Consider the following 27,076-nt stretch of genomic DNA (forward strand, 5'->3'; position numbering starts at 1 on the left):
ATCGTCATCAGGGCTGCAGTGTTCAGCTGCAGCCCGGTTCCTCTTAAAAAATAACCTTTTGGTATGGAGAATACTTTACAGGTGAAGATTATGCAGGAAGCTTACTGTCAAGTTCAACGTTTAACTGCCGAAATCCTCTTTCCTTCAACGTAAATCAACACAGAAAACGTTATTTCTGTGTGTTAGAGCACATGTGGTTTCCGTTTCTGCTTTGCTGTGACTTGGTGTGTGTGTTCTTGCAGTTGGTGATGGAGAGCTCCTGCGTTCACAGCAGCTCACTAACGATGCATATCAAGTTAGTAATTCCAGAAACATGCATGTCTTAACAATGTACCCAAAACCCAAGAAGGGACTGAGTAATTAAAAAAGCTTCTGCTTTGGCTTTTGCTCACGAGCCTTATCTTGGCATCCGTAGGTTAGCAGGACAGAGCTCCTGAAGCAGAGGGGTTGACAGCGTCTGGTCTGACATTAGCAGCTGAACTGGTGACCTTCAGGTCCAGTAAACTTTAACTTGGTTATGGATAGTCCATAGCTTTGGAGCCACGTGCCATTCCTGACTCCCATGCCAGAACGGCTGCTCATGGGACGGTGCTAGCACTAGTGCTGCTGAGCAATGTGGATCTCGGTGATATGGAAGTAACTCAATGGGAGCTGTCAAGGCTGGCAAACCAGGTTCCCCAGGGCTCCTTTGGCACACAGACCACTCTGATCCACAGAAGACTGTGCAAGAACTCGTGGCCACTTCCTGGGAAATGACTGACATCTTCTGCCCATGAACTGCTTGGGAATGGTTTCCTCTAAGATGTGTGGTATGGCTCCTCTGCCTTTCAGCCATTTGAAGATCTTGATTTGCAGCTTAAAGATTCATGGTTACCCCCCTCGGCTTTAAATGTTCAGCGAGTGGCTTCCTGGAGGGCTATGGACTGGAGCCGTAGTGACAGCCTAGTGCTTCAGCAAAAAGACCGTTGACCAGCTACTTGCTGGAGCCACCCAGTAACTCCCTAAAGTCTGCAAGCAAGTTAGATGCACTTCTTTTTACGAGGTATTATCCCAGCAACTTGCAGCCACTGCATTAGTACCAACAAAAGCCTACACTGTGAAATCAACTCTCAGTCAAGCTGAAGGACCTTTCTGATGTCCAAGGCAGGGAAAACTGTGATTCAATGCCCAGAATCAGCAGCCTCAGAGATTTGGTTGCCTCAGTGCCACACTGGCCATGCAGATAGATTGAATCGGGGAACCTTACAAGGTATAGCACTTATCACGTGGGACCACTTGGCCACAGTTGTGATGACCTGAAGCGTTAGACAGACCCATTTATTCACTCAAGTCTACAAAACTGAAGGGAATAACTCCCAAGACTGATTTTTTAACATAACTCTGATAAGCTGGAGCTGAGTAAATGACCATGCAACAGTCACAGTAAAAGACCATTTCACTGTGTTTATTATCACAGGCACAAACCCAGCATGCCACACTTGCTGATCCAATACAATCCAACAAAGGCAACCACCAGTAATGCAGAACTACAAACTTCATAGACCATTTTTTCTTGATGCCACTTTGGTAATCCCAGGGCACTGAATTGTAAAGCTTGATTCTGTTACATTAAGATACTTAGTAATCTCAGAACTCCTTTGACTCATCATCATCCCAACAACGTGGAATTGTTGAGTAGGTATTAAAATATGGAGACGTGTAGGCACATAAGTTCCTTTCATTTGCATCTTTCCATGCCAGATGAGTTTGGCTGCTTTAGAGCTTGGATCTTGACTGCCTGGGGAATTTTGGTCTAATCTGACAGGGGAATCTGCAGTGGGAGTAGCACTGTACTTACCTGAGTTGTTTATGCAGGTCCAAATCACCTATGCAGGTGTGTGAAGCAGTACTGGTCCCTGATGGGAGAAGAATTGTCCAGCTGGGAATTTCCTACAGTCTCACTTTCTCAATAACATCTGCCCCTCTGGGATCCTTCTCTCTAATCAAGGAAAAACAGAAGACTCAGTGACATTTCCCCCATGACCGGATTCAAGAGAAATGCTACTGGTTTTTCACCCCTGCTGTGAGACAGAGAAAATGGCTAGTCATGGAGTAAAGGGAGCGTGGTGGTTTAGATTTGGTTATTGATAAATCTGTTTATAATGGGACCCTATTCTGCATGCAAAGAGGAGCCTAGGTTTTATTTCTCTCAGCACATCTTTTGTTCTGTACACTACTGTACATTCAGATATAACATTGTTATATAAACTTATATGCATTATTCCAAGATATTTGCAGTACTCAATTTCATTTCAACAAGTTTTTTCAAATGGTAAAACTTACATGTGCAATTGCAATTAACGTCACTTTGATGTTCAGCCTTTGCAGCATCAGCATGTAACAGATTTTTTAATTCTCTCAAAAGTCTGTATGCACAAGAGAAGTTCTCTTTCCACACCTACAGCTGGTATTGGCACGGGTATTACAAAGTGGATGAGCTTTGAGAAACTGAGAGAACTAAGATTTGGAGCATTTCCTCATGTAATCCCCTCAGGCTCGCGTGCAGTTCAGTTACATCGGACTCCGTCGCGCTTCGCCTTTCCTGCGTAGTCAGCGCGTTTCCCGTAGCGGCAGCTGGAATGCTGCTGAGGTAATTTCGCGGCCTGAAAGGAGTACGTGCGGTCAGATACGAGCCTCCACGCCGCCGCCACTCGACACCCTTTCCAAGTTTTCCTGAGCACAAGGGCGCTCCAGCGCCTGCCCCCAGGCAGCGCCCAGCAGTCCCACAGAGACCGGCGGCGGCTACGGCGGCTGCGGAGCCTCGCCCGGTCCCGGGCCTCCCGCCGCACTGCGTTAGGGCGGAGGAACCGCTTGGCGGGAGGAGGAGGGGGGAAGGGGGCCGCGCTGCCGGGCCAGCCCCTCAGGGCGCCGCGCTGGTGGGCACCCAGACACTCCTGCTCCGTTCGGCCGCGGAGCTAGGCTTCAGCCCGCCGCTCCGGGTTCCGCTGCGGGGCTGGGGCGAAGGCACGCAGCCGCCGCCGCGTGATGTCGGGGGCCGCCGCGCTCCGCTGCGGGACGGGGCAGTAGGGCAGACGCGGCCCCTGGCAGCCGGCACGGAAGGGTTAACGGCTAACCTGCCCTCGCGGAGACGGTTGGGCTGGCCCCGCCTCCCATTCGCTTGGTAGCATGTTCCATTCCCCCCCCCCGGGGTAATTCCTCTTCCCTCCGCCACGGCGGCCCTCCTCACCCCGCAGAAATAAAGCGCGGCGCCGGCAGCCTGTTCAATCACACCCCCCCTCCGGGCTGGGTGGTAGGGCCCAGGCGGCGCCGCGCAGGCGGGGGCTCCGGCCCGCCTCCCCTGCCTCGCGCCCCTCCCCGCCGCGCTGGGCGGTGGTAGGGCCCGCTCTGCCCCTCGTCCCCCCCCGGCGGCGGCGCGGGTGGTGCGTCCCGGCAGCAGCCGCGTCCCGGCCGGCGCCCGCCCCCTCCGCCTTGTCATTGATGTTGTTGTTTTTGTCGCAGGAGCCGGAGGCGAGGCCGGGGCCGCCGCCGCCTGTGGCCGCCGCAGCAGCAGCAGCGGGGCTCGGGCCGGCGCCAGGCATGTCGATGTGCGGGGAGGCGGTGGGCGCCGGCTCCCTGCCCAGCGAGCTGGTGGTCCACATCTTCTCCTTCCTGGCGGGCCCCGACCGGCTGCGGGCCTCGGCCGCCTGCTCGCACTGGCGGGAGTGCCTCTTCTACCCGGCCCTCTGGCCGCGCCTCCGCCTCAGCCTCCGCGTCTCACCGTCCGAGCGCCCGCGCCTCGAGTTCCTCATGCGCAAGTGCGGCTGGTTCGTCCGTGAGCTCCGCGTACAGTTCGCTGCCGACAACTACCCCAGCGGCGGAGGGGGGGCGGCAGCGGTGGCGGCAGGCGAGGGTTCCGCGGCGGCGGGCGACGGGGAGGCGCCGCCGCTGTGCCCGCGCTGGCTCGACCTGCTGAGGACCTACCTGGAGCTGGTACTGTGCGTTCTGAGCAGCGTCCGCAACAACAGGTACCGCCGCCGGGCCGGGGCCGGGCCCGGGGAGGGGGAGAGGGCCGCGCCTCACCCGGCGGAAGCCTGAGGGGAGGCGGTGGGGGCAGGCGGAGCCCCGGAGCACCGTGCGCCGCGCGGGGCCGGGGTCCGGCCGTCACCTCCGCTTCCGCCGGCGGGAGCGACGCCCGCAGCCGGCAACGGCGCCTGTGGGTGACCCCGGCCTGTTCCTGCCGGGGCCGCGCCTCTGGAGCCCCGGGGCGAGCGGAGCGACGGGACCCGCGCAGCCGGCTTGGGGAGCCGAGTAGATGTTTCTGCCGCCCTGAGCGGAGCAGAAATGTAGTCGCGCTGCTTACAACTCCCTTAATTTGTATCGTATTCTGTGGTTTTAACGGAAAATAGAAATACAAGCGTTTAGCCGGCGAGCAGCTAGTCTGTATGCAGGGCGGGCGTAGCTGCAGTGATAAAAAACTTCACCCCCCTTTTGGAGGGGGGGATGCAGCTCGCGTGGACCAAGTCAACGCTGGGAGCTTGAATGCGGTGCCTAACAAGGCACCTTCCTCAGTTTAAAAGATAAGCATTACTGCTAACATGCTTTTGACCTCTTATGCATGATTGCAAAATAATTAACATCATGAGAAATCAATAGGGGGGGGTAAAATTGTAGTACTGTTTTTCTGGAGGGAGAGTGGTGGAGTACCGCCCCAATAAAGTACTTTCACCTTTCAGGCTTCGAGGGTTTTTGCCGCTGAAAAGCTGAGCTTTCATGCCAGCTCTCGTGTTACCTGCTAAACTGAGATTTGACCCAGTTTTAACTAGGAAGAGGTTTTTATATTTGTTTGTTGAAAAAATACTTAAGACTTAGGACTTTCGTGACCAAATTGAAATTAAATGATAGAAATCTTTTCCCGTGGTTTGGGCTCAAAATGTGTTTATAACCTGCTTTTTGACAGACTTACTTTAGCAGGTTAGATAACTTCCTCAGGTTGGAGTTCTTTAAAATGAAAATACTTGCATTCCCTTTACCGTGTGTGGGTGTGATCAAGATGAGTATCTTTTAAAAAAGATAATAATCAGATATCCTAGTATATGGCCTCTAGTCAGTACCTACGATGGGAAGGCAAGGCTATTACAGTTAGGTTATGATGTGTTTAGAAAGCCATGGAAGTTTTAGGATAGGAAATGGTTAATATTATTTTCCCTTTGTGTGCATGTAGCTTCACCTATCAAGAAAAAAAGAGCTGTAAGTATTTCAGGGTATCTTCAGAATTAATTAAACCTTGTGGAAGGCCTTTGGAAAACTGTCTGCAACTGAATCATGGTCTAGCCACTGCTCTTCTTTGATTCTGAAGGGATTAGAGAGTAGTTTGAGGCCTTCCTGGCTTCTTTGTTTTGAATCGTAGCAAGAGAACTTTAAATGTAATTCCTCGTTGGTTTGAGATGAATGCAAATGTGGTGTGTGAAGTCTCACTTTCAGTTCCTCTGCCGTGTTGTGCCCAGCAGGTACTTCCTGTGGTGCAGCTGTGATGGTTCAGAGTTACAAACCTTACTTCTGAAAACGGCTCCTTGGTCCTGGCTTACGTTTATCTTAATTCATTTCTTGCCTTGTGAGTCCTCGGGGTGCAAATCATGATCATCTGTCTTGATCAGTCTTCTCTTGCCTTTAAGGAGCTTTCACATAACTGTTGAATCTTTGGGAAATCCAGTTAATGTCATAAGTGGAGAAAATGTTGAAGCAATGTTTGTGATTATCTGATCTGAGACAAATATCACTACATGGACTTGGAATTTTAAAATAAATAGTATCTGCAGGAGATGTTGCCTGGGGGTTTCATTGGAAAAACTAGACTACTTTTTTTTTTTTTTCCTCTGCCTCACTAAAATGTGAGGCTGTCAAAATTAAATGTGTCGTGAGAAGGCTTTTGGTACACTTTTTCTTTTAAAAAAAATTCATTCTCCATAGCCTTATCTGAAACTTGTACAAGGACACTTGCTTTCTATTTACAGATTCTGTATGCACAGTGTAGCTCAGGACTGCGGGAAAATACTGTGTAGCTGTTTCTCCAGTACCTCTTCTCTGGCAGATTAGTACAATTTTGGTGGTAAGCCAGAGGTGAAAAGTTAGCAATTTTGATATGATTTTGCATTACTCTACTTTCTTGCTATCTTCAAATCATTTGCATGCTGCTCTTTTGTTTTGAAATGAATAATGTATGACTGGGAAACACAGGGTACCTGGTTATTACAGCAGGCTTTTTTTTTAAAAGCATTTAAAAAATGGGGGAGGGAGGAATTTATATTAAACACTTGACTCTTTATTCAGATTTACTTTCTGAAGACTCCTTTTTTCCCTTGAACAGACAAGGTTTTCAGTTTATTTTGATGTATTTTTTTTCCTTGGGCGGTAACCACCGATAACTGATTAGTTTGCATGTAGAACATTGGTTTTTTGCTCTTTAAGTAGAGTTTTGAGATTGAAACAAGGTGTGAAGGAGCATTAACATATGTCACATAGACATGTGGCCACAATAAGAGCCAAGCAGCTAAACCAGAGGCATTGTCACCTGCCTGATGCTTAGTTTTGCCTAAGGAATGACCACAGTCCAGTCACTTTATTTCTGTGCTTCTGTTTATTCATCTGTAACTCAAGGATAATTAATAATTCCTTCTTTTGTTTGCCGTATGTCATTGTACATGGGATAGCTATTGTAATTCCCAAAAGAATGGAAACAGCAGCATTTTTAACTTCTCCAGTGGCTGAATCACTGTAAATGCATTCCTTTTGGAATTAAGTTTAAAACAAGATGGTTCTTTCATAACTCCTGTCAGCCCTTATGATAGCTTTTTGGCAAAGAAGTTCAAAGATCTTCCATCTTATACTTCAGAACTGGGGAGGAAGAAATCTACTTTTGTGAAATGGTATGCTGTTTCTTAACTGTGTAATCTTGTTGTAGGCTTTTAAATCTATTATTAAACAACTCCCCTCCTTGCAGGAAAAAAAATACTTTAGATGGCTCTAGAATTCTTTGAGGATTTACAATACCACAGGACCTAAGAAAAGTAATGACTAAAAGTAATGTAATTTCTAGATGCTGTCTATAAAAGCATTTTCTGTACAACATGAAACTGCCAATTTCTAAGCAAAACTGTGTCTTAAGTCTCTAGAAAAATATTTTGGAGCAAACTTTGCTAATTCTGATGGAATTAAGGAAATAACTACTTGTCTGCAACTTGGTTTAAAAACAACTGATAATATTCTGACAAGTATTGCTGCTAGCAGCCAGTTATCATAAAAAAGGTACGTTCTATGTCTGCCTTATCTTCGAGGTAGAGCTCAAGTCACCGTAAATTTTATTTTGTCGGTGGCAGCATATTACTCCCAAAATATTGCTTTATTGTGCAAAATACTGCACTGGGACCGTGATGAGCTCTAAAAATCTATATTTAATTAAAAGCTACTAGCATAGGTTTATAGTGATCTGTAACTTTTCCATGAGCTGTTATATTTATGACAGTGAATGAAGCAAAATAACAAAGTATATTATTGTTAAGCAATTATGTTCTACTTCCTATTTTTAAAAAGGGGGGGGTGGGCATGATGTTCTGTAACAATATCAGGAGGGACAAGTTGTTTCTTAGCGGCTCTTAAGAGATCCTAATAATCTGCACCTTCTCAATTTGAAGACTTGAAAGGTGGGAGGGTGCCAAACTTTCTGTGCATCGTTTCAGTGCATACAGCAGCTAATAAGCAACTGCTGATCATTCAGTAGGAAAATTCTGTGTTCTTTTATGTAACTCTTGAAATTCCAAAGTATGGTCTATCCTCTAGCTGCTTACAAAGGAAGATAGGAAGGTAGTGATTTCCACCACCACCACCTGTTTCCTCTGCAGTACAATACATTTGTGTGACTTGTTTGATCTTTGCTGTGGAAATAAAAATGCAGATTATAGTAAAACTGTGGTATCTTGGTGAAGTATGGTATCTATCTTGGAGTTGCCAAAAATTGGTGAATGGCTCAAAACAGTAGGCTGCATCTGTATTTGAGGTTTTCCAATGACTCTCTTCTATTGGTCTGAGCAGGCAGCTGAAACTGGCAAAAACTAGTGTAATAATACAATATGTGCCTTACCACTTTGTTCATGTTGAATGTAAGCAAGACCATTTTGTTCTTTTTTTCATTGGGTGTTCAAGAGCACCAACCAAAACTGAAGATGGAGCCTAGGAAGAAGCTCATTACTTTTAGTATGCTTTTTGAGATAGTGGAAAGTAAATGGTTTAGAAATCCCCCCCAAACACATGTTTTTCCCCAGCTATGTCTATGCGTAGTACATAGGATTAAGATGCCATTATGACTCTCAGCAAAAGATGACAATTAACTTCTAAATAATTTTATTTAAATAGCAATCACTTTACTAACTCTCTGAAATAAATATGAGATGTGAGCTGAACGCCAAAGAGATTATATGACACTGCAAATAGTAGCAAAAATCTAGTATTGTGTTGAACTGTGATAAGATTTGTTGATGGTAATAACTGTGCTGTGAATGGAAAATAGTTGGATGTTTTCATCGCTTAAGTTTTGAGGTGGAGAACTTTTCCATGCATGTCTGTAGCACATGAAATGGCGGTCAAATAGATGTTGTAAAAATGTGTGCAATACTAGTAAATAGTGTTTCATGTGTCCTGTAGTTCAGTGGCTCTAAAATTATTACCTGCCTAGAGTGGCATTCACTGGGGGTATGAATAGTACAGAACAGGACCTGTGCATGATGTGAATACGTAGGTGATTTCAAAATTGTTCAGAAGATTGTGTTTTGTCTCTTAGCTCTCAGAATTAAGGCACTGAGATCAAAAGATAAAAGCTTAATTATAACATTGGCTGTGAACACTGACTTTCACACTAGGTGGAGGTTTCTGCTGCTTTCCCTGTCATACAAGACTCTCTCTTGCAGCTTTTGAGGAAAGAGCCCAAAATACTCTTGGTGGTGGTGCCAGTGTCTTCAGATTTCCCTACCAAGCTTATTCTTCAATATGATCAGACATTGTCTTAATCAGATTTATAGAATATTGAGAATGTGGCCAGGTCTCAGTTAATATTAAAGTATCATTAGTACGGTAGTTCTGTTTTTAAAAGACTGAATATGAAATTGTTAGCATTTCTGAAACAGTTGTAAACTGTAGGTATTTTGTTCTAGTATTTGTCTGACTCTGTATGAAGCTTGTGGATCTTGCTGTTAAGTTGTTCAGCTATAGAAGAAAAGTAGGAGGTGCAACAGTGGATAAATTTCAGGAAACTAGTATATGGTTATTGAATACAGGAACTTCAAAACACGTAAACTATGACTTACGGTAGCTACCAATTACAGGCTGCAATTCATACTTACCTGAAAAACGTAAGACTTGACTACTTGATACTTTTTTTTTTTTTTTCCCTTCCTCTTGGTGGAATATCAGCTCATACTGTGGAGGTAGTGAACTGGCACTAGAGCTTGCCTTTGAGCATTATAATTGTATTGCATTTTCCTCAAAGCTGATCTGAAATATTAGCATATGATTTGTAAGCCAGCAGAAGTAAGTATTTATGTAAGGCACTTAATCATCAGCTACAGGTTAACTGGCATCTACTGTTTAAGGTGCATTTAACTCATGTATCCATTTGTGATGAAACTGGAGTTTCTGCCATGTTAATTATCAAGTGCAGACTAGTCCTTGCATGTTAGGAGTAAAATTTACAATATGTATAAATAAAAAAAAATTGACCCAAAACTTAGTCAGTTAAAAAAATAAAAATCTTAAAAATAAATGCCACACAGCTACTCTAAAATTGCAGTCATTTTCATATGTCTTGCTTGATCTTTTCTAGGAATAGAAAATATGCAAGTTGGAGAGAGAAACTGTACTAGGGAAAGGAAAACTGACTGACTGGCACACCAAGTCATGTCCAGCATAAACTTAGAAGTTCTTCTTTCACTTCTTTTTAGGTATCCCTTCTAAAAATGAAAATTCTGTGTCATGGTGGATTACTAATCTTCTTCAGGTCACTGATGGGAAATATTAGAACAGCCTCCCTACTTTGATGTAACAGAAATTAGACACTGATTAGGGTGTGGGGAGCTTTCACTTTTCCTGTCTGAGGCTTGTGTTGCCTTGATTGAGGCAAGTTTGGGCTCCCCATTTGTAACCCAGCTGCCATATGTAAGTGTTCAGACGGGGTTGTTTGTGGTTGCGTTCTACTTGGGCATTAAATGCAGTGTTAAATGTTAAAAGGAATAAGTATTTGATGTTTTCACCTGTGACACTTCACACATGTTCCAAGGATTAAAAAGTGCATGAAAGCACTGCTAAAAGTTTTGGGTTTTTTTTTTTTATGGTGCTGTGTTGCTGAAAATATTCCTGTGGTGACTGGAAACTGGCATTTTCTTTTACAGCTGGATTCAGCAGTTTGTGTAGTTCTCTTCCCCTTTATACTTCAGTCTAATTTTTTGTAGTTCCATATGTGCCATATGTATTCCAGGACAGTAGGATGTTTCCCAAAATGAACTACATGTTCCATGTAATAATGTGTTCTTATTGTCTGTGTTTGTTTTACCCAGAATGATTCCTCACAGTGTTTCAATTTTGTGTACAGATTCCTCTTTGTTTTGTCGTTTCATAGGAACCTCCAGAAGTTAAGTCTCTTTGGGGATATAAGCATTCTGCAGCAACATGGAAGTATATCAAATACATACCTCGGCAAGGTTGACCCTGATGGCAAGAAGATTAAGCAGTAAGTTGTATTTGTAAATTATCAAATACAGTAAAATAATCGGATTACAGAACACAGATTTTCATGCCTGAAATACATGACTGAGAAAGCTTTAAGTTTTTTTGATAGAATGAGGATGTAAATTCTTAAATTGAGTTGATTTCTGTTCCTACTATTTTCATGAAGTAGTCTGGTTTTGTGGCGCTTTTTTTTTTTTCCCTTCTCAGCAGGGTGAGAATCCTTTCTTTCCTCTTTTCATTGTGTTCTAGAAACAATATTATGTTAGTGGTACACAAGGGGAGGAGGGATGGGGGGTTGTTACCAGCACCTCTACTATTGCTGTACATGAAAAATTTTGAAAAGGAAGTAATCTGTTGTATTTCACAAGAATTCAGGACATGTAGCAAGTAAACTTGAAAGAGAACATAAACACAGCAACTTATTGTGAGTTGCTTCTCAAAACTAGGTTATGTATCTGCAGAATTCCTGGAAGATCATAGCTCACAATCTGCTTGTTTAGTTCAGAGGTGTATTTTAGCTTGCCATAATTACATTACGGTACAGTCCGTGAATGCTTATGATCAGACTAGCTCGCTCTTCTTTGGGAAAGGTTAAATACAAAGTAAAAAGTTACTGACTTCTGGAGTAAATTACCACAGAAGGAGTGATGCTAAATTAACTATTTTAGCAGTTCTGCTAAAACTTTCCTTATAGATAAAACCTGAATACCATAATTTTAATTTGTCAGTTTAAACATCTTTCTCTGAGTAGCTTGGGAGTAAAATAAGTACAGCTACTCTAGATCTTTACTATTATTTTTTTAGAGTAGTTTTAGAACTAGTGTAGGTATATTATCAGTTCAGTTGTACGTATGTGAACACAACTGTCGAACCAAGTGTTTGGTCCTCACTGAAATTTGCAAAACAGTGCAAATACAGATGTGTGTTACATACTGTGTCATCCATTATGCTTAGAATGCAGAACTTAAAGCATATTTGTTATTCTGTTTAACATACGTACTGTAGTGCTGTGTACAGGTAAAACGCTGATTCGGTAAAAGCTCCTTTTTTCATATCCTTTGTGGGGAAGACATAAAGATATAATCAAACTTTTGCCAAGGGGCTTGAGGAGAGCCATCTCAGCAGATGTTTACTCAGCTGAGTACATGGTTAAACATTTCTCCAAACAAATAACAAAAATAAGTATGCACATTTTGGAGCCATAAACCATTCAAAACTCATTATCTAATTTGAAGTTAGTCTTTTAGGTGAATATTGACCTTTGCACATTTTGGAATGAGCGAATTACATGCTACGTCTGTTTTGTTCAGTAGGTTTTGGTGGGGGTGTCTTGCTAGAATAAAACAATGTGTTTGGGACCTGCTAGTCCTTTTCTAAATTAAAGGAAAGCTGGCAGTGTTTTATTTCATGTTCTCAAGTTCATCAACACTGGCAGCAGATTTACTTCAGGACGCAAATCTTTATGGGTCCTTAGTCTTGTCTTTTGCACTTGAGGTTTGCATCAGTTAAGTTGCAAAACATGGATACTGATAACTAACACTGAAAGATATTGAGCAACCTTTGGAGACAGCGTTAGTAGTAGTTGAAGATTTTTGGAATCCATATGGTGATAAACCTTACTAGTTGTTTCAGGAGCTTCCCAGTCAGGGAAGAAAATATGGCACTTCCTTAAGTCCAGAGCACTGAGCTGGCTGTAACAGACAGTGGCTGAAATCTCAGGTAGCACAGAACCATTAGGATGCTCCTCCAGGTTAAGACTAGGGGTTGTTCTGAGGGAGAGGAGGCTTTGGACACTGTTTTAAAAGATGTACTTTTGCAGTGATCTGCCTGGGTTTGTAATGCTTGTTGTTCTTCTGTATAGCATATGTGCCCCGAGTTACTTTCTCAAATTCTCTATACAACTTAGATCATCACTATTGGGAAGCTCAACATAAGCAATACATTTGACTTGAGTTGAACAAAGGGTAATTGTTTAAAATTTTGGCTTTCTGAAATCTGCTTCCCGTGATTGATCCGTGTGGTTCAATAGTTTGGTTTCCAAAAGAACCAGTTTAGCCTCTTGTTATTAAACAAAACATTTTGATTGATAGTCTTTAATTAAACAAATGGGCTCCATATGGACCTCAGTAATATGTTTCCTGTCTAGGGCCATCAATGTCCTTCAGTACTGGTCAGGACTGGTTTTTGGGCTTAAACAGTAACTCAGCCTGTCTAGTCAGGCTTTGGTCTGTCCTCTGGCTGAAAGTGCCATGTGGGGCATTAATTGTGAAAGTAATTGATTTTGAGTTTTTTATTTTTTGCAATAGTTCGCTCCAGTATGATCATTTGTAGGTTTCAGGTTGATGGTGAACATGCCATAATTGCTGCTTACAGGGAGCAAAGGGAACCGATAAGGTACAGTTGTTGAGGCATCACAAGGTTATGTTGCTTTCTTGCATGTGCTGAGCTCTGCTTATATTTTGTGTTGTATTACTGAACCATGCTTAAACTTCAACTTTATAAGCGAGATTTAATATAACTGTGTATATGTTAGGATAAATGTTGTACTACGTGCTAGGCAGTTGAAGTAGAAGCTAATATGACAATAAAGTAGGTTTTAATGGCCAAGAATTCACTTAATATGTCTAAACTTCTAGAACAGTTCAAACTATTTTTGCAAACTCCAGTTAGATGCTGTCTGTTTATGAAAAATAGGATGTGGATAAAAATTTGAAGGAGAAGAAAAACCTCTGTTAGGGTGTTTGAAAATTTATTTGAAATACGTTAAAACTAATGGCATGTAGCTTATATTGTGCTTCCTGTCTGGCCTTATATAAAGCAGGTGTTAAAAACAAACCAAAAGTGATCACTATTAAATGTTCTCTGACAAGTTTGATCTCTTTTTATTAAATTGGCAGAGAACTGGGGGAAAGTGGCTGGAGAGTTTTCTTAGGACCTAGGGGTTGGTAGACTATCAGCACAAATCTAAATACTTACGTAAATACTTTGGTTCTTGCACTGGAAAGTTGGTGTGTAGATAGCATTAAGTCTGTGTCTCTCTTTTTTTAAAAGTTATTTAGTGCAGTTCCCACAGGGGAGAAAACCCACCCTACAGCTGCAGAGTTTTGTATCATATTTCTTTTTGTTAAGTTGTGCAAGTACTAGAATAGTAATATTCTAAGCTTAGATGTTTAAAGTCGTTAGTGCAGCGAGGTATATAGATGGTAGTATTCTAGTGAGCATCTCAAAACTGATTTGTCATCTTTTCAATTGTTCTGTAAAATATTACAAGCGCTGTGAAGATTGACTGCTTGGACTATTACAAAATAATTGTACTATTGTTGCAACCATTACAGCACCTTTCGTAGATGTGTATGGAAGGGGGTGGGGAAGAGTCTTTGTTCATTGGAAGAAATTAGAGAGGTTCCTGTGGTAGAACCTTTTTCTTTGGGGGATTGTCAGAGAATCTGCCTTCAATTTAAGCATTGGCAGGAATAATTATGAAACATTACCAGGATCAAACAGGGCTCATCTGAACTGTAAAAGAATTTGGGAGTAAAATAGCAAAGCTACACTATCTATGACTCTTGACCTGTTGTTTAAAACTGTGTTTAATTTGTGTCGCAGTTGCCAGTCCTCAGTTTAAAAAAAATATTCAGAGAAGATCTGGAAGAACTGAAGGCTTTAAACCAGATGACTATACTAGGCAAAACCTTGGGAACTATTCTGAGGTGTATAGTAGACAAATACAATAACCGCACCAACTTTTCCCCTTACAAAGAGAAGTCAGGCCTTCCAAACCCAGTACATTCTTAGGAGAAGGAAGAAAGCACATGCAAGCAAGGGAGAGGATGAATAAGGATTTGCAGAGGGAGAGGATGAATAAGGATTGATCTTTTAACTTTCTTACAACAGAAGGATTATGGGGCATCAAAGGTAGCAGGTGACAGGTTCAGAGCAAGCAAGAAGAGGGGGGAAATTGCACTGCAGAGTTTTTTATTATTGGATGTTACAGTTGCTAAAAGCCTACTTGGCACAAAGAGGAGCCTGGATAAATTTGTAGAACTGAGGTCCTTAAGGGTTACTAAATACAGAAAGCCACCTCTGGCTCAGGAGGTCCAAGTTAATTTTTTGGAAACTAAGGGGATATTTGAGAAATACCGCTATGTGCTTTCCTTATTCTGTTGCACCTCTTAAGGTGTTAGTGTTTCTCTGCTGTCAGTCAGGATACTGGGCTAAATAAGCTTTTAATTTTGCCTGGACATTATCTCGATTAAAGATACATGAATGAGAATAACAACTTTGTAACATTGTTTTGCTTAGATGTGTAAAGTATACAGATATTTGTAACAATAAAGGGAAAAGTGTCCTGTGCAGAGTATTACCTGATTTGACGAACAAAGATTTTTGCTGATTTTACACTGTTTACATTTTATTTCTTGGCGTTTTATGGAACTGTCATAGCTCGGGTCAACTGCTACCCTTAAATACTGATCTTTCCTTCTGGCTGACCAGTTTGAGATCAAACTCTCATCTACACATGTGTCCTAGAATATATATGTTCAAAGAACACTTGTCATTTGGGCAGGAGGACTCTTCTGGGCCTTAGCAGCTGTGGGATGAAGACTGGGAAAATATTTATTTGGAGGAAGTTTGTAGAGTTTGACTGTACTATTTTAATTTACTATTCAAGATCTTATCTTAAAATACTTCTGTTGATTTCCTGAATTAAATTTCTAACTTAAAGAACATCCCTTCATTATAAAAACATAAAGAGGCAAGAGAGGTGGGATGCATCAGAATAAGTGCATAATAATCATGCAGTGTAATAAGTGGCATGAGGATTCTGGCAGTGCCAGAATCATCTGGCACTGATAATCTGAGATTGAAATGTTACCAGGTCCAAGTTGTTTTGGTAAGACTTGAACCTGTTGACACTTGAAAATCCAGTTAGTTGTACATTCAGAATTATTTAAAGGATCTTCGTATATGTTTGTTCTTTACCTTTTAATGAGCAAAGTTTCAGATCATTCTAACATATGCTCGAAGTCAAGTTTCTGCAACCTTTCACTGAAAGTTACTTTTTCTTATATATTGAATTTGCAGTTTCCAAGCAGTTAGCAAATAGGAGAAACTGTTTTTAAAAACAAGAACTGTATTTTAAACGTGTTACAGGTTTTCTTATTTGCATAACCTTAAAATGTACGTGGGAGGGTGTTAAATACGTGCTGAGAAATGTATGAAATGAAGGTTCATAGTGTGCCACTGTGTTTGAAAGATGAAGTATGTAATTTTTCTCAAGATAGTTTACAGTTTTAACCTTTTCAAGTGCAACGAAGGTTAGATTGATGTGGGAGGTCTGCAGAGTCAGGTTCTAACATTTGTAGTTCATAAGAACCATGATAATAGCACCTTCCTGCAGAATAAGGCCATAAATGAAAGGAGAAGAAGAATTCTCGAGTAAAAAAATAGAATGGTGTGCAATTGGTAAGACTAACCCATGTTTAATAGAATCATTGTCTGTTTTGTTTACTTGCAGAATACAACAGCTGTTTGAAGAGATACTAGGCAATAGCAGGCAATTGAAATGGCTGTCTTGTGGGTTTATGCTGCAGATAGTAACTCCCACATCATTGTCCTCCTTATCAAACCCCATAGCCAACACCATGGAACATCTGAGCTTATTGGACAACCACATCCCTGGTAATACCACTCTTATCACTGCAGTTGAATTGGAGCGCTTTGTGAATCTGCGTTCGCTCGCTTTGGATTTCTGTGATTTTACAGCTGAAATGGCAAGAGTCCTGGCTGACAGCAACCATGTGCCTTTGCATCGACTGTCTCTCCTGGTCCACAGTGTTTCCATAATGCACAAGTCATTGGACAGTATGCCAGAAGATGAGAATTGGAAGGCGCTGACTCGCAACAGCGCTAATCTTCGGGTCTATATAATGGCTTTTGATGTCAAGAGTGATGATATGTTAAGGATTCTTAAGCCCAGTATCCCCCTAGAGAGGATTCATTTTGACAGCTACATCACTTGTGTTTCAGGGGCTGTTGTTGACCTCATATCTAGGCAGTATGACAAGTTCCTCACTCATTTTATACTAATGAATGATGTGATAGATATGTCTGGCTTCCCAGATCTTAGTGACAACCGGAATGAAGATCCACTTGTCTTACTAGCCTGGAGGTGCACAAGACTGTCTCTTCTAGCTGTTCATGGTAGGTAATACAATGCACGGGTGTAGTATGTGACTTTGAAATACTTAAAACGCTTCTGCCTTTCTAATCATAATGTGTTTTAGTAGAGTGGTGTTCAAGAGTCTGCTGTGCAGTTGCTATACACGCTGCTGTAGTTTACACTGGTATTTTTTGTGGTTGAAAGTATGAAGGTGTTTTTTGTGTATGAATTCTAAACATACTTGTAGCTTATTAGCTTCTGTTGAGAAGTCACATAGGATTTTATTAGACTGCTCACGGAAGTGACGATAACTAAGACCTGAGTATTCCAGGAGGCTTATCCTGAAAGTGGTCTGCACTGTGCAAGTCCCACCAAGTGGCTGGTTATGTGAACGTGAACACTGAAAACATTTTCTGTCTTACTGTGAGCTCATATGCTGGCAAGATTAGATGATTGTGCTTCCTGTTTGTAAATAACATGGGTTAAGTGCTCAAGGCTGAAGGTAGGATCTGTTGCCAGTTTAGTAAGACTTTGCCAGCAGATGAAGGCTGAAAAATATAATGTGGAGGAAGTAGCCTCGCTGAGTGCATTCATTTCACCAGTAATACCAGAACTAGGTTTATCCTGCCTATTAATTTGCTATATAATTGCAAATAAAATTTTTAAAAAGTTTGCATTTGGATTCAGCTCTGTCATCAGTACAGTACTTGCTAGAAGTTATAGTTGTTGGCATATTTTAAGGCATTTGAAAGTGAAATAATGCAGAACAGTTCTTTTTGTTTGTGCTGGCATTGGATTACCAAGGCCAAGTTTGCCGATGCATGAAGGAGTTAAGTGATGATTCTGTATTGTGTTGCATAAGAATGAATGCCTGTTTCCTCAGACTGCTTGGGGGAGTAAATCTCCAGTCATTCAGCACAAACAGGAGGGACCTTCAGCTGTGAAAGTTGTACATTCAGATTTCTGTTTCCTGAAGTCAGAAGGTCCTGCTGTATTTGCTAGAAAAAGTTTTTTCCACTGACTTCTACTGAAATATCACAGCCGGGGAGGGGAGGATATATAAGTTCAGCTGTCTATAGTTTCCAGGTCTGACAGATTTTGGATACTGGCATGTGACTGTACCAATTTAAGTGTGGATTTTAGCAGTTTCTTTTAACATTCGGATACAAGTTTGAGGACCTTTTTTAAAAAAAAAAAAATATACATTACCTTATATTATCCTCGCACTACAGGGAAGTTCTCTAATATAGTATCTGAAGTTAAAAAGATGGTAAAATATCTGGATGTAAGCTAGCATAAGTATCATTTAATATCAGCGCGAGTCTATTCAGTAGAAGGTATTAATCTGTGCAGAGCATTGGGAAAGCAAATGCCTTCTACAATTCTGTCTAGCAAACGGTTGTTGCTGCATCTTCTTTGGAGAGATGCTGTGTATACCTGAGGGAGAGAATGGCCAAATATCACCCTTGCTCTGGTGTTGGGATTCAGATTCTTTCCCCTTTTCTTCCCTCCTTGCAGCAGAAGCTAGCTAAGCTGCTTATAAATACCTGCCCATCTTTTTCTTTTTTTAAACTGTGGATATGACTTTTCTGCTACTATAGCATAAGCATCTTCTAGAGCAGCAGCTGTGAGAACATGACTAGGAAGAAAGATCTAGAACGCTGTGATGCTTCAATACAGTGTCTTAGCTTCATGCTTGTATTTTCTGAACTTTACCAAATAATGGTTTCTGGCCCCATTTGTCATATTCTTCATGATACTATCAAGCTTCCTTCAGGGAAAAACTAATGGTTTTGTTCAAGGCGCCGTAATTTGCTTTATGTATAAGCGCTCGGGTTTCTTCTCCTGTCTCCTGAAGTGGTTATTCTTCAGTTTCCAATAGTTAATCAGTTTTTTCTTTGGTTTTCCCTCTTTTTGCCATTAGTTTTCTCTGAAAAAGGCTTTGATTTACATACAGTTTTGATGCCACTTGTCATTGACCAAAAGAGGAGAGGGAAAACATACACTCTTTTCCTTGGGTGCCTCAAGATTCTCTTTTGTGGGAAGTCATATCATCTTTCCACCAAGATAGCATCTTCAAGAGGAGAGGAAGACTGATTGAAGGTTATTAAATACATTCTTGCAGAATGAAGGAAGGCTGTGAAGAATGTGTGGTTGTTTGGGATGGGGACAGTAGGATAGTCAGAGTGATATGATCTGATGCTGTGAATAAAAAGCACAGCCCATCTATGGGAGCTGAAGCTTTTTTTTTTAACGCCTTCTTAAGAGAAGGACACTTCATGTGGATTTTCAAGACTTTGTGTTGTAAACATACTCTGTTACCTATGAGATTCTCAGTTTTATTCTGTCCATGAGCAAAACCAAAGTTGAAATTTCTACCAGCAAAGAGAAACAAATTATGGTGCTGCCTATGGTGAATTTGTTGGTCAGTGATACTTGTGGTGAAGTGATCGCAGGGCAGAGGCTTTTTGGCTGATGGAAGGTTACTGAGAAACTTAAGGCAAAACTTTTGAAAGGAGAGTTAATTTAAAATGAGATGAAGTTGGAACAACCATCTCACTCTCAGAGCACAGAGGATCTGACTGTGAAAAATTATAGCAAAACCTGTATACCTGAACCACAAGGATGGTACAGGGGACATAACCACAGTTGTTATTCCCTTTATTCTTGCACTTTCTGTCAAGGTTTTCTTTAGTAAAGTTCCTGTATGATCAAGATAACTGGAAGCTGGTGTCAGCTCCTTCAGATCCTGATAGGGGAGTGTCATCGTACAGCTGGAACTTGCCATTGGGTTTAATGTCCTACAGCCTTATTGAAGGCTTCATTTTCTGTGGACAGTTGTGCTGGAGGTGAAGTATCAGCAGATGAAGATTGTGGGAATTTGTGCATTCCTAATGGTTAATGTACCAGAACTGAGCCATGCAAATCTGTGCAGGCTTCTTTGTTGAAAACCTACGTGGAGCAACATATTTACAGGAAATCTTAGAGACAAACAGTAGGAAAAAGTAAAAGAAAACAGATTGAAAAATTTTCCGTTCTTTATTACTTTGACATCAGTTTTCTTCATTCTTTAACTGTCGTCTTTTGATACATTATGAGGTAGAGTGCATTAACTGCATTGTTGAAGACCAAACCACAGTTAGTTTTTATTTCTCAGCAGCTTAACTTTCCCAGTTCAAATACTGTGCAGACTGCAGCTTTATTTGGAATCTAAGTGGGCATCTCACCAAGAGGCATAGCACCTGTGAGAATGATGATGAAGGCAGAAATGAGCCTTTCCTTTTGCCGTGGAAGGGCTGACTTGGCGGAGCTCCCAAAAGGGAAAGTTCCCAGATTGTCTGTGGTTTGCATCTCAGTAAGGAGGAGCTTGGCATTTGCCTTAGCAAGGGTACAGAAAGCTAGCAGGTAAGTGGGCAGTAGGTGTTTTTAAAGAGGGATGCCAATATATGCTAATGGGAAGAGAGGGAAGCTTTGTAATTATCTTTAATCTCAGATAGAATAACAAGATATTTGTAGATTTTTTTTTTTTTTTTTTTTAATACCGGTGTGACCTACTTCCTGGAGAGACTTCTGGTTTGTGTGTGTTGAGTTGGTTTGGTTGGTTGGTTGGTTTGGGTTTTTTTGTTTAAGTCTACCTCTAACGCAACAAAAACAAACCACATTTTTTCTAGCACAAGTACAGTTTTAAAACAGTCTTTTTATACATTCACTTAAAATAATTGATTACTCACTTTTTTCATTCTATTTATACTATGAAGTAGATCACAGGAGGTTTGAAATTGTAGGTATAACTCGGAGTAAAGAAGTCCACTTTTCTACAAATGGTGGAAAAAATTAGATCTAGAAAAGCTTGGTCAAACTACCTGAAATATTTTTAACACTTCCTTATTCAGAATATGAAACAGGGCATTACCACTTGCAACAACAACAAAAAATATGCTGTACAAGGATTCTGCCAGATAGAATATGACAAAATGGGTTGGGAAGGATGTTGAGATGCTTTGATATTAAGTACTTCAGTAAAAAAACGCCGTGTCACAAAATGACAGAGTAACTTTCTCTTTCTTTTTTTTTTCTCCTCCCCCCTGCCCCTCAGGTTACACAGTTTGGGCTCATAATCTTATTGCAATTGCTCGTCTTCGTGGCTCTGACCTGAAAGTTCTGGAAGTCACAGAAGAAAGCATTGATTTCGACCAAGGAGAACTGGCTGATCAGGATGTGGATCCAGTACACAATCTCATTGAGCAAGTCTCTCTCGGATTGGGTCGACCTTGGCACGCAGTCATGGACATAGAGCTGCTCAGTGTCTTCACTGAGCCAACCCGTCACTTTTACAGAGAGATGCAAAGCTTCAGTGAAGGCATTTAGCTCCTTATTTACAATTCCTGTGGTTACATATGCAAGTAGGGTCCTATTATGTTTTTTCAGTAGCGTGAATTAACCCCTTTTGTGCTGTGTTTAATCAGTATTAGCTATATAGAATTATATATGTGTATTCTACTTCTTGATCAAAGAACATAGTCGGGTATTGGTTTAGAAGCTGAAAGTGGCAGTGTTTAGGGCTTTCACGGTTAATGGACTTGTCTACCAAACCTTACAGAGATACAGCCAAAGGCTGTCTGAGGTTGCCGGCTAACTTTACTTCTGTTGAGTAACTGCATTTTGAATGATTTTACTATTATATCGGAGTTCTGTGTTCAGGAGCCAACTCTTTAATACCCATATCCATAGCCCAGTGGATTTCTGTGCTGTCATTGTTTGCTTTATCTGGTAGCATGCTACTTAGGCTTAAAGGAAGAGAAGTTTATCCAGGGCTGTTCACGGTAAGACTCTCACCTTGCTTTTTCATGTGCAGATTCTGAAGCATGACTTAACTACCATTCTCAGCTTTTCTTTGCTGTTAAGCAGCGGTGTGAAGCACTAGCTTTCCAGGGACCTGCAGTTACTGATTCACTCCATAAGCTGTAGTCTTTTGGATTCTTTGCAAACTCCTCCTTGTTTATTCTCATGTTCTGTCATCTTCCTTAAAAGTTAGCTTTGGGCCAAAGTTTAAAAGAAAAAAGCAAGAATGTGCACTCCGATGAGGTAAAAACATAACAGTGAAGACTTCAATACAAAGGTATACACCTGCAAACAAACATTAGTCGTGAAATCCCTAGCAACCGAGTCACTGGATTTTCTCTGTCAGCGCCTGTGTCAGCTGCCAAAGAATAGATTAAAAACGAAGAAGTGCCCACATGCTGGCAGGGGCAGGCCAACTTTTGGCCAGCCAGATACTGCTAGATTGTAATATATAAGGTCGAATTTCGACCTGTGGTACACAGCTGTGCTGTGGCTCAGTCAGCAACCTCAGAACTCTTAACAAACATGCACCTGTTTCACTGTGAATAGTGAATGTAAAGGAAGGAAAGGAAACAAATACAAAGCTTGTTCTATCACAGGTATGAGCTGCTATGATGCATGAAGAACATTCCATGAAGTATGTTTTAAAATCTTGTTATATCTGAGAGGCTTTAAAAGCCGATTTAACTGTTTCAGGGCAACCGCGGTACAGACGTGGTCTCTGTGAGACTTCCACCTGACCCCAGTTTTAAGTGGTACGAATGTTGTGCATTTAATGTTTAAAGGACAGTCTGCAATAATAAAGTAAGTGGCCAACGTGGGTGCCCAGCAGTGCTGAGACCTGGCTGCTATATTGTAAGCTTTGGAAAACACAATTTATGCAACAGATGTCCAGATATGATTCTATTTATGGAAAAAGTTTATATGTGTTTTACAAATGGTTTTACCATCTTATATTAAAATGACCTTTTGACAGGTGTGCGCTGTTTTGTCTCCAGTGAGCACATACCATGCGGATTTTATATGTACATCAGTAGAGTGAATCCACTGGCACAGTGTGTGTATATGCCAGATGTGGTGAGATTTTATCTTATAAATGTGATCAGATAAAAAAAAAACTCCTGACAGAAAATGTAAGGAAACCAGCTGAATGTTTGAATTGATGACTGATGTTGTATGGTTTATGTTAAATGTATATTCTTTTAATCAATGAATAAAGCATTAAAAATTGATTGCTGTATAAAATATTTTATTGTATCAGCATGAAGATTTTTAGAATTAAAACGCAAATCATTCATAAGCTGTGTGTAACTGATAGCTCCCATTGTGTTTAGGTCAACAAAAGAGTCTAAAAGAAGTCGTACGGTAATCTTTATTTTTTAATTTGGCTGAATTTTGTCAACACTTTTTGGGGGTGGACGAAGGGGAAGGGTGCTTTGCCTAAAGATCAGACTATCAGACCAGTTAGCACAAACAGTATATCATGATGTGACTTATTAGACTGATACAGTAAACTCTGGATTGTAGACTATAGAAGACTTATTTTTGAGAAATTCCTGCATCCATTGCAATTGCTTAAATCAAAATCTGATGTGCTCAAGAAAAATGTGTAGTACTCCTTTGGTGTCCCACTATTAAATAGATTATGAATACCTGCAATGCTTCAGTTTGACCTTTTATCCGTACTCAGAGTACGTAGCTGTGCATTCTGAATGACAACTGCAAATGCCTGGTAAGCTGTCGAAGAGCTGCCGTGCCCTGCGATGGCTGATTGTGCTGTGAGAATTGTCGGAGTGGCTGTTCGGTGTGTGCGTGCCAAGCACGGATTTAATTTGAGCTTCTGAACTTTGTTTTATGGTGGTCCAAACTGCTACCAAGCATGAGACTTGCACGACTTGTTGTTTAAGCAGTCTCCTAGATCATCTAGGTTTGGTAAGCAAGAGCATTTACCAACTTACTGAAGAGATGCTGTGGGTAGTAAGAATAAGGTAAACGCAGTTCCAGCTTTTCGTATTCCTTTCAGGGCTCGGCCTCAGGAGGGAGGTTTATGTAGGGGTTAAATCCAAGAGGGACTGTTCAGCATTATCTGGACCTTAAATTTGGTCTTAAAGTGATCAAGATTTCTGGCCGTTTTTGTGGCATTTCCTGAAGCAAATGCAGTGTCCCCTGGCTTCAGCAGAGTTGCAGGTTGTCAATTTTATCTCTGCAGACCACTGTGTTTCTGTGGATAACTGCCTCAATGCTGCTGGGAAGTAAATTGTTTACCTTTCTGTTATATAAACAAGTTTCTCATTTTAGTTTAACCTATTTTCTGCTTTGTTTTTAATTAGCTTAAATCTTGAAAGGGAAAAGGAGCAGGAGAAACAGGCTGCTTGGCTGTGGTAGAGGAATGTGCAGCCCTTCACTGACTGCAGTTACAGCCACTGTGTTTGAAATTGGCTGGCTGGCTGGCTCCTGTTAGTACTCTAGGTCTGGTTTTGTATAGAGTCTGAAGCCTAATCACTGGCTATGGCTTGTGTTCCAGGTACTTGATATACACAGACTACTATGATCTTTATTTTACAAGTATAAGGAGTCCAGTAAGGCATGAGTGTGTGGTGAAATTGAGCAGTGTTGGAGAAATACACTTCTGAGTCGTCTGTTGTCTTAGAAATAAGTAAGTGTTGTGTTTGTTGTTTGTTTGTATTTTTAGCAATAATCTGAATTAGTGATACCAGGATGAAGGGACTCAAGCTGAAGCAATTGGAAGTCAAGTGTCAGGAAACTAAGAATGTCCTAATGTGGAAAGTCCACTTGTACTTGGAGTGGGGCCTTACAAACTGTGTGAAATTGCTTTGAGCTTGCATGATCCCAAATGGGATTTTAATTTTGTTTGTTTTTCCTTAAGAGACAGGGATGTCAAGTTAGTCTTGCTGCGTTCTAGATTTAGCAGCAGGAACTTGGGACGCAAGCCTTCAACTGTTAAAACCGGATTGCTTTTTCTTTTTTGGGGGGGAACAGGGGCTTCCCCGCGTACATGCTTGTGTCACCCTTCTCAGTTAAACATACCCAAATACATCTCATGAGTTACTACACCCTGCTTCCCACTGCATAAATCTGCGCTTGTTTTTAAACTGCTTGTCTGCAAATAAAATTTTGGACTATTACTGGGGAAAAAAAAGTCTGAAATTACGCCATTCTCTCTGCGGGATGATCTAATCCAGGCTTGTCCTGCATTATCTTAGTCCAGCTAACTGTTGTTTTGCCTGCAGCTTCCACTATCATTGTGGGCACAGAGTAGATTAGATTGTTTTGGTGGAAGAATAATTGTTTATTGCAGTTACAAGCTAGAACAATACTTAACCCACACATAGAAAATACTGTATTTGTTCAGAAAATATAGCTACATTCATAAATAGTTTGCAACCCTTGAAGTGAGTTGGAAAAAAAGGAGCGGGTTCTTATGGTGGCAGTATTACCAAACTAAGGGCCTCTGTGCTACCCACTGGTTGTACATATGGGGGGAAGGTGGCAGTTACGGTTGTCCTAGGACTGGTATGGAGGGTGAGGGTAAAACCAACTAGTTCCTTTTAGAATCCTGGTGAAGTATGTCAGGCAAATTCAGAGCCTTTAGAAAACAACTAATTGGCTAAAAATGATGGAACAGATGAATCAAGCTGAACAGCCGTTAAAACAATTTAATAAGAATGATGCTTTAAAATGTCTGTTGTCAGGATTTGTCATTGAGTGGCTTAAGTACAGAGGCTTACCTAAATGCCTTTGGGGACTAAACTAGAAGTAGAAAGGAGAATAAAGAAATTGGAGGCATGAGCCATGGAAGAGTTCTGTAGCTGAAATAAGCCGATGTGGAAATAACAGTAGGAGTGGTGAGCAGCAGAAAGAAAAAGCTCCCTTGGCAGACTTGACCTAAGCAATTACAGAAAAAGTAGGCTGGAGATTTTTTTGGTAACTTCTAATTATGGGGTGTGGTAGCTGCCTTTATATTAAAGGTTGAAACTGTGTTTTGTGTGTGTGTGCAGAGAATGGGGGGGATGGCAGTTGAACTACCCACTGCTGCTACTGCAAGCGAGGGCTTGTCTAAAAACAGTTTCCTCCTCTATCTTGAAGGGTCCCTTGCTGGCACTGTCATTACATGGTTTTCAAGCTGAAGCTAAACTGACAGAGGAAAATCTGCAGATGTCTTCAGGTTGTGCCACAACTGTGGTTGTGCTGGGCTCTGTCCAGATAAGGCACGGAAACGCCTGCAGCCTGGCTGCTGCAGGCACCTGTTGCAGTGGCCAGTATAAGGAAAGAAGCAAAACAGCAACCTCACACAGGTGTGAGCAAGACGATGCTCTAAATGCTCTCACAGGCACAAAATCACTAATGCTGCAGTTTGCCACTTCTTTCTTGTATTTTTTTAATTCTCCTTTTTTTGTGTGAAGCCTACCAGTCACTACAAAATGCACACAGGCACAATTAACATCTAAAATTACATGTTTGTGTTTTTTTATATGCTTGCCACAGCAGCATGTTCATGACCACTGTTGTTGCTTTTTTTTGCTAGGTGTATTGGGTATACTTGCTTCTGTGCTTGTTCTAGACAAGAAAAAAATTCTACCTTGCCTTGCAGTTTCCGTTATCTATAGTTTGTGTGAGGATGAGCATGCTTACAGCAATCTGTTCCATCCTCTCTGACCATTTTGTTGATAAAGCCCAAGTGCTCCCTGAAGTAAGAGTTGAAGGAACAAGGAAATAGGAATGAGGAAATGTTTGGGTTTTTTGTCCTACACATTTTCAGGAAAACACTACCCCACACTAGCCCTTTTGAAGAATGATGGGAGAAGTGCTCTGCATTTCCTCTTCCCCTTCCCTCCCCCCATAGTGGTAGGACAACTGCCACTTTGTAAAGCTTTGACAGCTAAAAGATTACCTATGAGATCATTAGCAGAATGTGTATGTAGATATTAATGTATTAAATTCCTCCTCACCTGCTTCTACAGTACTATGTTAACAGTGACACTGCCTTTGTTTTCAGTAGACTTTTATTAACTGTTTCAGTATGTTTTCACATTCTATTCATAAAGCAGCAAGCATCATGTCTGGCATGCAGAGAGAGTCCCTGTATAGCTAAACAAGGACAAAGCAGCTGGACTTTTAAAATATGGTTCACATGATTTCATTTTATACACCTCTGAAGGGATTACTAGAAATACTTAATTTAAAATGACTATTGTACAATGGAAATCACTTATTCACAATATTCATAGTTATCTCATTCTTTATTTACAAACTACTATCCTGAGAATTTTCTATTAAGCTTCAATTTGAGCAAAGTAGTTT

At 41.3% G+C, this 27,076-nt stretch overlaps 1 protein-coding gene across 1 annotated transcript; it reads left to right on the top strand.

Moving 5' to 3' along the window:
* Positions 1–3,477: 3,477 nt before the first annotated feature.
* FBXO33 (F-box protein 33) lies at positions 3,478–21,280 on the top strand (the record flags this gene model as incomplete). The annotated part of the gene is made up of 4 exons (XM_082000830.1): positions 3,478–4,004; positions 10,640–10,750; positions 16,268–16,953; positions 21,009–21,280. 4 exons carry the CDS (start codon positions 3,478–3,480, stop codon positions 21,278–21,280), a joined length of 1,596 nt encoding a protein of 531 aa, XP_081856956.1.
* Positions 21,281–27,076: the final 5,796 nt, after the last annotated feature.

The sequence above is a fragment of the Phaethon aethereus genome (assembly GCF_964289735.1).
Source record: "Phaethon aethereus genome assembly, chromosome: 5".
Lineage (NCBI taxonomy): Eukaryota > Metazoa > Chordata > Aves > Phaethontiformes > Phaethontidae > Phaethon > Phaethon aethereus.